This window comes from Trachurus trachurus, assembly GCF_905171665.1.
Source record: "Trachurus trachurus genome assembly, chromosome: 14".
Taxonomy (NCBI): domain Eukaryota; kingdom Metazoa; phylum Chordata; class Actinopteri; order Carangiformes; family Carangidae; genus Trachurus; species Trachurus trachurus.
In genome coordinates this window covers 5,945,173-5,957,480 of record NC_139903.1, presented here as the reverse complement: position 1 = coordinate 5,957,480, position 12,308 = coordinate 5,945,173, and the positions used below count along the sequence as shown (strand labels likewise).

At 41.5% G+C, this 12,308-nt stretch overlaps 1 protein-coding gene across 3 annotated transcripts in view; it reads left to right on the top strand.

The window, feature by feature from the left end:
* Positions 1–12,308, top strand: part of rapgef6 (Rap guanine nucleotide exchange factor (GEF) 6) — a 140,546-nt gene that overhangs the window by 29,279 nt on the left and 98,959 nt on the right. For all 3 annotated transcript variants that reach the window (XM_083986273.1, XM_083986274.1, XM_083986272.1), the window contains exons 2-4: positions 3,767–3,837; positions 5,295–5,351; positions 10,447–10,530. In XM_083986273.1, coding sequence (XP_083842399.1) covers positions 3,767–3,837; positions 5,295–5,351; positions 10,447–10,530 — 212 coding nt within the window. The remainder of the gene's footprint in view (positions 1–3,766; positions 3,838–5,294; positions 5,352–10,446; positions 10,531–12,308) is intronic.

Here is a 12,308-nt window from a genome sequence, read left to right as displayed (position 1 = left end):
TCCCTAATAGTCATAGCAGTAGGTTCGTTATCTTTAATTATTGGTGCATGTTGTTTTGAGATCAGCGGGGCAGAGACGTGAGCTGCTCAGTGAACACAATGGAGGTGAACGGTATAGGTCCTCTGTCCCTCATCAAACTCATCAAATACACAATCTAACAACTCCAAAACGCTCTGGTGGACAAGTTGTGACCTGCACATTCACCACGCTATGAGATAATCATGTAACATTACAAGACAGCGTTGTTTTAGAGGCAAATGCAGCCGGAAATACATTCAGACATGGCTGCATGGGCGGAGTGATTTAAAAAGTGCAAGTAGTTCCAAGTATTTTCTGTGTGTGTCGTAATGTTACATAATGTTACATGATTATTTCATAGCGTGGTGAATGTGCTGGTCACAGCTTGTCCACCAGAGCGTTTTGGAGTTGTTGGATTGTGTATTTGATGAGTTTGATGAGGGACAGGGGATAGGCGAATTTGCCAAAATGTTGAACTATCCCTTTAAAGGCCTAGAGCCAGAGAGCGTCCACTCTAGATATTTAGGGGAGTCGCCAGTTAGAAATAGTTTTATACTGAGCAGCATGAAATATCATTCATCAGTATTTAAACCCAGAGAGGAAGAGACTCTGTCGGTTGTGATCGCCCCTCACGTCACGTAGCGACGCTCTGGTCTCTGCTCAGGGACTGATCTCCAGGTGACCATCACACACCTGATAAATCTGCAGCCTATTCATCACCACAGTCCATTCACACTGAAAGATCCAGACTGCAGCTATAAATAAACCTATTTAGCACAGAGATGCTGCAGCGGCTCCATCAGACTGACTGACTGACAGGAATCCACCTGATCCGTTTTAACACCTTTATCTGGGATGTGAGATCCTCAGCCATCCTCTCTCTTTCTCTCTTGGTATTTCCCTTTTGTCTGGCTGCTCTTCGGTCACGCCCCCCTCTCCTTCTTTCTCACTCTCTTCCTCTTGCTTACTTTCTCCCCCTCTCATGCCCCTACCTCCCCCTCCTCTCCTCCTCCCCTCCTTCCCAACCCTTCCTTCCTGTGTCAGACGGAGCCAACATCACATCAGAGGTGTGTTGGTCCATTGCATTAAAGGCTCCCCGGTCCCCGGTGCTGATCCCTCTGCTTCCTCTGGCTCCCACTGCTTGACTCACTCTACCAGTACACACACACATACCATACACATACACACACATTTGCACAAACCAGAAACACTTTCTCCTGAAAAGCTTGACAATAATTTTCTGACAGAAAAACAAATCCTCACTCGGCTCGAACTGTAAACAAAACCAGTAGTGAGGAAACGGTTCCAGCGGCGGCACCACGCTGCAGAGATGAGTTCAGCCTCCGGAGGTTTTCTGATTTATTAGTTTCAGATTAGGGCATTATAGCTGCTCCAATTTTTGTGTGTGTGCATGTGTGTGTGTGTGTGTGTGTGTGTGTGTGTGTGTGTGTGCTAAACTGCAGCTGTGCCTTGGCTTCTTCCTAAACAGGGATGATTGTTCAGGGATTTTTTTCCTCGGCTCAGCTGTTAAAAGTTTTTAGGATGTTGAAGCTTCTCGTTGGCCGACGGACATGTGATGTGATGTTTTTTGTGGGAGATGCACAGATGAGTGATGTTGAACCTGCATCAGCTGCTTCAGAACGACAGAGAGAGGAGTAAAAAAAAAAGAAAAGAAAAGAGAGAGATGTAGAGTTTGACAGGTTAAAGGAATAGTTTGACATTTTGCCTCTTGAGATGAGGAGATTAAAACCACTCGCATGTCTGAGCTCGGCGTGAAGCGACGGTTTCGTAGCCGACTAACCGAGCCTGGCTCTGTGCAAAGGGTAAGATCAGTTGCCAGGCAACCGTTATTGATGCCAGAAAGTTGCTGAATTGGGGATTTTTACTGCTGATACAGTAGGTGAATTTTAGTTCACTTTGGTTGGACTGAGTTTGGTTTCCTGGTTCCCCTTTTCTTGCTCCCTGTGTTTGCACTGAACTAAATTAGCTGCGTTCACTTTACAGACACGAGGGTGGGAATGTGTCAGTCTGCACGTGTTAGCCTACTTTTCCGTTAATCTGCAAATTTTCTATCCAGATTGCAGGAGTTGCACTTCTTTTTTTTCCCCTTTTTTTTTGATGATGGTAAACTGTGTGCATAAGTGTTGTGTTGCTACGGAGACGTCTTGGTCAACAAATCAGATTCAAATTCGAGATGTAAAGAGACACGATTATTTGATACGAGTGCTAACAAACATCTATTTTTATATTTTACAAAGTGAAAATGAAGCAAAAAGATACCATTCACACCTATTCAATTGTAATTTGATGTTTTTTTCACATCACTGTGCAGACCTATGATAGAGTCAGAGAAACTGGATTTAAATCCTGTGTCCATCTGTTCTCTGTAGTGAATTAGCTCCTGTGTGTGTGTATGTGTGTGTGTGCACCTAAGCAGTCATCCATACTGTCCACCTGTTTAAAGCAGCCGCCCCGTACGCGCTCTGTGTGCCTGATCCCACAGATGCTGCTGAGTGCATGAAGCTGCTCCCTGCACATACGCACCCTGTCAGCCTCTTAGTGTTTTGACAGCTGGCCCTGATAGAGGACTATTTTAAGGCCGTGGATGGATATATCTGTGCGAGTCTGCGCTGCCGTCATGTGCACAGATAAGTGCTGTGTCTGTCTAACCCCCCCACACACACACACACCCCCCACAGTCTGGGTCCAGGGGTGTCGGTTTGACGGGCAGCGCTTGGCACCGTGGTCCGAGCCAGAGTGGCTCCTGTCACTGAGGACACGACACTAGATGTGATTTACACGACGCTGAGACGACTGGACTCACTCTAAACAATGAGCCAATCTTTTAAAAAGCTCTGACTTCTTCAATACTCAACACTAACACACACTCAGCTATTTGCAGATGATTCTGCAAAACTTGCGTGTTAAAAGCAGGAGATAAGATGCTGCGTTCAGGGGTTCGCTGATGGGATCGGTCGTGTCGGTACCAGTGAGATGTGACTGTTTCACATTAAAGACGGGTTCTTCCGCACTTTTATTATAAAATGCATCGTTTCCATTGATGTTGGTTCATCCCAGTCAGGTGTTTACACTTGAAGTTTTCTCTGTGTCAGGAGATGAGTTCAGGGATCACAACTGGTTTCAAAGTCATTTATTTTGTCTTGTAGCCTACTACAGGATAATATTAGTGCACCAGAGTAATATTATATTTGCTGAGGTGGGTTTGCGAAAGTAACTTCATTGTCTGTATTTGAATGTAGACTTATTATTTCGAAGATGAAAAAAATAACACTATAAAAGAAGAGAGTCAAAACAAAACAAATAGTTAAGACAAGAGTCACAAAAATGAAAATACACACATTTCTGAAAAGGAGCTGGATTAAACTGAAGCTTTTTTAATCCTGCCTCTTCTCCACTTTTCAATAACCTAAACCTTCCAGGTCACTAATGAATCATTTTTGACTTATATAAAATATTCACTAATTGCTTTATACAGTTTATGAGTATGTTTGTGCCCACACATCCATAAATAACGTATTTACCTGCACAGATTTACAAAACAATTGAAAAATAAACGATCTAATGAACAATTAATAATTACAATGACAATAATAATCTGAGATAATCTGTCAAGGCCCATCTATACAGTATGTAAATGTATTTTTTATGTGATTTTGTTTTTAATGTACCAGATTGTCAGCACAGCCAGATTTCTATATTCTAATAAATCCCTCTTGTCTTTGTGCAGGACCTTCACACCATCTACTGCCACCTCTACCACATGGACGTACTCTCCCACCTGAGGGAACATCAGCTCAGGTAAATCATTCATTTCCCTCGATCACAGTATCAGTTTACCTGATGAACTTTAGAGTAGCCTATAGGGCCACTTTCTGGTTGAATTGTTCTACGACGCCACACCTTCACCAAACAGGTTTTCTTCTTAACCCTGGTTAGAAATTCACAAATGCCTTTGTTGCCCCGGGTTGTTGTTTTTTTTCCCACCACCTTGGCTTTAGTATCACAGGACGTTGTTCAGGCTGAGGAGGAGAAGTGATAACATTCATACCGAGCGTATTTGAAATGTTCCACTTGAAGCCGGGAATGTGGTCGTAGCAAGTTTGATTCAGTTGAGCTGGTTATGACAATGACAGAGTATTTATTATAAATGTGGGTCAGAGTCCTCGTCCTCGTCCGATGGACAGGTTCTCACGCTTGTTAGATAAATGATAAAATGAACCACAGCTCAAGAGTATGTTTCCAAAACCATGTGTCCAAGTATGGAAATAAAAGACTAGTGCATTTGGCTTTGATTGTAATTGTGAATAAAAGGCAAAATCCACACCAAACAGTTTGTGTCAAAGGACTTTACACAGCATCATAACAATATCGGCTGAGGAAAAAAGTGCAAGAGATGTTGTGTACAGACAAGAAAACAGTTAACAACGTGGAATAAGGAGTAAATGGGGATTGTTCAGTCAAAGAGGAGCTGATGGAGGCAGCTTGTGGTTGGGCAGGCTGGGTCATAGGAGCAGAGGAAAGGAGGAGATGCAGGCGGCGGTTGGTGCAGAGGGGATGGAGCTCTGGAGTCTGTGGAATACCCCTTTATTTCAAAAGCTTCAGATTTTTTTTTTTACTGTTTAAGCTATTGATACTTTTTAAATATGTGTTTTTGTTTGTAAAATACTGAATATTCCTCAGCAGAAAATTCACTGTTGCACTCATACTCAACTCGTAAATCATCATATCTTCATCTTCCCTAAATTTCTCACTTGTAGAGGTCAGTTTTCAATCAGATTAAAGAGCACCAAAGTATGGAAAATTGTATCTCCTTACAATATTACAGAAGATGCCTGAAAAAGCACTTTAATGCTGCTATGTAAACTGTTTTGTGTTGTTGTCCAGGTCGTTTTTGTCGTACAATTATTACTATTGCTCAGGGGTCACCACAATATTACTGTATTATCATTTTTTGGTCATATTCAATCAATCAATCAATACTATACTATACTATACTATACTATACTATACTATACTGTACTGTATACTATACTATACCATACTATACTATACTATACTAAACAGAGAGAGAGTGCGAGACATCAAGGCCAAACTACAAATGCAGATCAAACTGAGATGTTAGTTGGGATCCAGGCAGAAACATGAGTCGTGGGTCATCTTAACTCTCAGCCGACTGGAGCTGGAGATGAACGAGAGACGAGTGTGGAGAGAAGAAGTTAAAGTCAACATCGTCTCTCTGTCCTTCCCTCTCTCAGGTCGATGTGCACCTCGGCCAGATACGAGAGACACGAGGCGAACCACGTCCTGTTCTAGTAAGTACCAGCTCAGCTCCCACACTCTCACACATACAGTATCTGTTGATGGACTTGGTTTGTTTTTATTCAGATTTACAGTTGTTTTCTTCCTCCTTGTTTTCCCAGTTGAAATTTAACACCACGTTCGTTGTTGTTCGGCGATGACGGTGGTTTTGACTTCATCAGGGTCACATCAGCGTAGTGACTGAGATAACAACGTGCGCTCCGGGCCGTCGTTTACATCACATACATTCAACACATTCAACACATTCAGTACATTCTTAGGTCTGAAGCTGTTCACACTGAGAGTCATTAAACTCAACACCAACACCAACCCAGCCAAACAACTCCTGAGTGTGTTCAGTGCTGCACAACAACAACAATACACAGTGTTGCAATGCAATGCAGTCTGAAGAGCTGTGGTCCTTGCAACTTTTTTTTTTTTTAGGTTTTATTGTTTAGTTTCTTAAATCTAATTCATAAAAATCATTCATAAGTATAATTCCATCTTAGTTTAATGTTGTGGTTCTTTTCTTAAACTCACTCAATACAGTGTTAAAGGTGCAGACAGGAGGTATTCAACATTTCTACTATCGTCAAAAAAGAGAAAATAGAAACTAATTTAAAAACCTTAAATCAAATTCCCAATCCAATACTTTGCTACCAAATATATAATCTTTAAAAACAGGATGACAGATTTATACATTTCTTTAAAAACTCTTTAGAAACCACCACTCAGACAAGAATAAATAGTCGATTTGTGACCATGTCAATGAAGGATCATGTCAACACGTGGCCTGATGATGTGTTTTTAAAACAATAACCAGTTTTATCCTTGAAAACTGCACAAGACTGACTAAACTTGACTTTGTCCAACTTGCAAATATCCTCAATCTTTTTTTTTTTTTTAAACCTGTGAATTTCCACCTGCCTCATGGGGATTTTACACATCACCTCACTTTACTTTAAATACAGATTAAGACTTCTGTTAAATCGTGCTCTGTAGATATATTTAGCATTTTCCTGAAGCTCAGTCCAGGTTTAAGATGCAGCTCTATGCACGAGAACACTGAAGTGGAGCCGACGGTAATTTTGACAGATCCATCGACAGCCTGTCGACCCTCCGCTCCGTCTGTCTGTCACAGGCGGTGACTCAATGGATTCTGGGATGGATGAGGTGTAGACGGCAAAAAAATAAGTCAGTTCAGCATCTTCATATAATGTGGAAAAAAAGGGAGAGAAGAGGAATGAGAGAGATGCAGGAAGGTGCTGAAAAGAGGAGAGAGTAGATGGTGAGACGGAGATGAAGAGAAGAGAGGAAGGAAGGCAGCGAATGAGAGAGGAGAGGAAACGAGGCTGAAGAAAGAAGGAGAGGGATGAAAGGGTGGCAGTTTTTAGAGGGAGGCGACACAAGAAATTGAAGTGAGGAATTTGAAAGATGGAGAGAGAGAGGGATGAAGCCGTGAAAGAGAGAGAGGAGAAAGAGGACAGAGACGGATGAAAGGAGGAGGAGAAAATCTCTGCATCCTGTTGATGTATTATCGTCCTCGCTACAATCACATTAGACACTTAGTGGTTTAATTTAACATCCAGTAAACACACACACACACACACACACACACACACACACACACACACACACACACACACACACACACACACACACACACACACACACACACACACTAGTACACTACAGGCAGATGAAATCAAGGTCTCTCCATTGAAACCATAATAACAGTTCATCACTTTTAGACTCAACAGTTCACAATCTTTTCTGTTTCTACTTGGTTTGAACACAATGTTTTAGACTTACAGCTTTACTGTTACAAAAACATTAACAAACAAGATGTTTTTTTTCCACTTAATCCTCACAATACACCTGTTTTCAATATATCATTTACATATATACAAAAACCACAAAAAACTTAAAAAAGAAAAGACTTTTGGTGGATAAATAAAAAGTGGAAAGTTTTTTTTTTTTTGGTGTGAAGTATCATTTTTTTAATAATTTTTTATGGTGCAGAACGACAAAATCAGCTCTTGTTATATGAAACAGATGAAGTGTGTTACCTTGTGTGCAAAATAAATGATTAGGGATTTACAGCAGCAGATGTAAAAGGCTGAATGAACACAGCATCACCGCTTCAATACAGTTTTCATCACATAATCTCACTTGAGTAGATGAAGTCAACTCTACTCTGCACCACAAACCAATTACAGAAAGATACTCAGGCCCCGTGTAGTCTGGGTCTGGCTGCTCAGTGAGTCTGTGCACATATAAAGACATAAAGCAAAGGAGTTTCGTGATGATAATCATTATACATCATCTCATAGTGTCTGAGTTTAGAGGTTAGATTTCAAAATTGCACTGAAACACTCAGAGAGAGACAAAATGACTAGAAAGTAAAGAGCCACTCGTTCCCTCTCTGAGCTGCAGACTGTCGTTTAAATAACCACCTACAGTTCGTATGTGAATACAGATCCAAGCTTAAAGGGATAGTTCAACATTTTGGCAAATTGGCCCATTGCCATAATCCCTATAGTTTTAACAGTAGATTTGTTACCTTTAATTGTCGGTGCAAGCTACTTTTAGAACGGCGGAGCAGAGCCGCAAGCTGCTCAGAGCTACGTTACGGAGGCTAATGGGATTTCTCGAACTCATGTAAACTCAAATAAACAATCCAACAACTCCAAAACGCTCTCGTGGACAAGTTGTGACCTGCACATTCACCACGCTATGAGATAATAACGGAACGTTACCAGACAGAGTTGTTTTAGAGGGAAATTTTATGCAAAACTGCTGATGCACGTTCCTGTCGGGGGCAGTTTTTCAGCCAGTAGTCTCTGCATTTGCCTCTAAAACAGCTCCGTCTCGTAACATTCTGTTATTATCTCATAGTGTGGTGAATGTGCAGGTCACAACTTGTCCACCAGAGCGTTTTGGAGTTGTTGGATTGTGTATTTGATGAGTTTGATGAGGGAAACCAAGAAATCCCATTAGCTCAAGGCTCTGCTCCGCCTTTCTAAAAATTGCTTGCACCGACAATTAAAGGTCACAAACTTACTCCTAAAACTATAGGGATTATGGCAATGGGCCAATTTGCCAAAATGTTGAACTATCCCTTTAAACAGGGAGAAAGTGATATTATACACGTGCATAACCTTTATTTATGTGATGTGATGGTTGTAGGTTTTGTTTGTTTGTTTGTTTAGAAATGATCAGTACAAGCTGAGGTGCATGACACAGAAAAGCCACCGTTGTTTACCAGGAATGAACAGATAGAGATAACATGAGAGCCATACCCATAATGCATTGCTCTCTTATCCCCACACAGACTCCACACACTCCTCATTCCTCCGTCCCAGTCTCTGTTTTCTACACACAGACACACACACACAGACGTGTTCTCCTCTGACCGACCTCTTCATCGTGTATGATGGCGGCTTCACGCTCAAGCACCCGCCTCATTATAAAGTTAATTACCCTGGTGGTGTTTTCGGGGGTTAATAGACGGAATGAACACATGAAACAGCACAGACAGTCTCACACACCATGTTTATATCTGTTCATTTCCACATATAAAAGAATAACGTGTTGCATTTGTTGTGAATGATGGATCAGATTACGTGACTCTACTTCTGCTTGACGTTAATGGATTTTCTCCACCTTGCATTGACGGCACATTTATATCACGGCTTTGTGCTGCTTTGCATCCTGAGAACACATTTTATGCTAATGCAAAATGCATCAGTAGGGATTCAAAGCTTTTCAGATGTACACTTTATATTTTCTCTCCACGGTCCCTTTAATGTAACCTCCATGTTTTTCAAAGACTCTGGAAAATGTAAAGTAAGAATCCAGGCTCGTGTTAAACTGGTCTCTCTTGCCAATTCAGCCGTGAATGTATGGGAACATAAAGAATGAAACAGCCCAAAGTCAAATCGGAATCAGCACAAAAAATACATGTAACATAGTGCAGATAGTTAAGAGACATATTCAGAAAGTCAAAGTAAGTCGAGGAGCTATAGAGAGGAAGCAGAAGTGATTCATTTTAACTTCAGGGGACTTTTAAACTTTCCAAAAAAGCACAACCTAAGCTCGACTGTGAGAGTGGCTCAGAGTCGTCAGACAGAAACGGTCGGCCCGGTCGTTAATGCAGCGTCTTCACTGACTGATGACTCATTATATATGAGATCCATCCTTGTCCTTGGAATTGTTTTTTTTTCAGGGTGCATGTTTAACCTGCCAACCTGGCCTTTACTTTAGACAAAGAACAGAAGAGGAGGATTTAACTTTAAAGGGACAGTTCAACATTTTGGCAAATTGGCCCATTGCCATGATCTCTATAGTTTTAGGAGTAGGTTCATTACCTTTATTTGCCGGTGCGAGCTGTTTTTAGAACGGTGGAGCAATGCCGTGAGCTGCTCAGAGCTACGCTACGGAGGCTAATGGGATTTCTTGGTTTCCCTCATCAAACTCATCAAATACACAATCCAACAACTCCAAAATGCTCTGGTGGACAAGTCGTGACCTGGACATTCACCACGCTATGAGATAATAACAGAACATTACAAGACAGAGTTGTTTTAGAGGCAAATGCAGAAACTGCTTGCTGAAAAACTGCCCCTAACAGGAACGTGCATCAGCGGTTTTGCATGAATTTACCTCTAAAACAACTCTGTCTCGTAAAGTTCTGTTATTATCTCATAGTGTGGTGAATGTGCAGGTCACAACTTGTCCACCAGAGCGTTTTGGAGTTGTTGGATTGTGTATTTGATGGGTTTGATGAGGGAAACCAAGAAATCCCATTAGCCTCCGTAGCGTAGCTCTGAGCAGCTCGTGGCTCTGCTCCGTCGTTCTAAAAATAGCTTGCACCGACAATAAAGGTAACGAACCTACTGCTATGACTATAGGGATTATGGCAATGGGCCAATTTGCCAAAATGTTGAACTGTCCCTTTAAAGACCCAGAAACTACAGAAATGCACGTGTAGAGGAATAAAAATACATCGAAACCAATTCATTCCCAATCTTGAAATATAAAAAGTTCACATTGTCCATGATTTCTGACACATTATATGTTTTCTTTCTTTCTCTCTCTGTGCTGCAGCCCCGACAGCATCGCTACCTGTTGGTACATCCTGCTCTCTGGATCAGTGTTCGTCAAGGAGCACATGTACCTGGCAAGATGCTGGTATGTAATAAACACACACACACACACACACACACACACACACACACACACACACACACACACACACACACACACACACACACACACACACACACACACACACACACACTCATAGGTACAGCACGGTGCAGTGAGACAGGAGGTCATATCTTGTCAGCTTGTTAAACAGGTCACGGAGCACGAGGTAAGAAAAGAGACATATAGGTGAATTCTGTGTGTACACTGGTATGTTCTCCACCTACACACACAGAAACAAGTGTGTGTGTGTGTATATATAACACCTGTGTGATGCAGTGCCATGTTGGATTCACATGAAGTCCTAAATCCTTCCATGGTTCTTTTTTTATATGATACTAGAACCCAAATGTACTGAACAGTCGTGTCAGCTATTATAGGTTTTATAAAACAGGAGATTAAAATTTGTCCTGATGCTAATTTTAGTAGAAAAAGATAAAAAAAAAGAGAAAGAGCTGCAGCTGTTTGTGAGCGAAGAAACGGAGCTTCTCTGGTCTATAAACAGCTGTTAACGCTGGGCTGTGATGCAAATGAGCTCATTTAAATGTGTTTGTAATATCTTGTTCTTGCAGTTTTCTAATATTGATCGGTGTTTTTTGGGAAACAGTGAGGGGAGAAAAACAAGCTGTGTGTCTGTCGTGACCGTTTATTGTTTAATGAAGGAGGAGTTCATGGGTGGAGATTCATCAGTGATATCAAAAGAAAATATGGTGCTCTCTCCTCCTCCTCCTCCTCCTCCTCCTCCTCCTCCTCCTCACCAGAAGTCATAAAGGCCAAAAACAGCTCATAAAATACTTTAAACAGAGATATTGCACCTGTTTAAACAGTGGGATAGATTGCAGTAGAGGAAGCCGTGGCAGAAACTGCTGAAGGTCGCTCGGCGCTCAGTGTTTATCTTCTTCTCTGTGTTGTTGGAGTTGGGCTAAAACAGAAGCAGGAGGAGGAGGAAGAGGAGGAGGAGCAGGTTCCTCTGTGGTGCATTTATGTTCAAATTCAAAATATGGAAGGTATTTGCGAGGCGATTGGCTCGGGTCCGGTTTTAAACTTCACTCGTTGACTTCGTCCAACATTGACATGTTTCCTGTCAGTCATGGAATTTGTGTGAAGGGAAGCAGCTCGAAGCTTTTAGTGCTCTCTGGGGAAGTCATGGAAAATTATGGCACCACTTTACATGAGGACACCGTGATGTGTTTTTTTTTTTAAGTTTTGAGTCCATTGGCTCTTGTTATAACAGTGAATTTGTCCATATAATGAGATAAAAAGTTATTGATTCCTGTGATTGCTGCAGCAGAAGTATAAAAAGGAAATATAAATCACGTCTTAAAACTCTGGCTTGTGCGGTTTATGAATTCATTAATATAAAAATGGGCTTTTTATTCTCATTCATGATTTATTTGTTAATTGTTTGGTTTATTGAATGTCTGAAAATGGTAAAAAAGCTCATTACAGGTTCCCAAGAGTTCTGACGCCCAGAGTGTCTGTAGTTAAGATGCTGCACACGCTCCTCCGCTCTCAGTGTTTTGTACCTCTGATGTAAACGTTGACTCGACAGCAAAAACTGAAGTCACTTTCCCACTAAAATTAGCGAGTCGACACAGGTTTTTTAACGCGGGTCGACCTGCTAACAATCGGCATTTGGCTCCTTTCCCATTGACCAAAATGAGCCGGGTCTGAGCCGATTGTTTTCCGTCTTTTTTGGTCAGTGTTGTTTGATCTTTTGATCAAATCTCAGTCTTGAATACGAGCAGAGCTTTGTTTTGGTA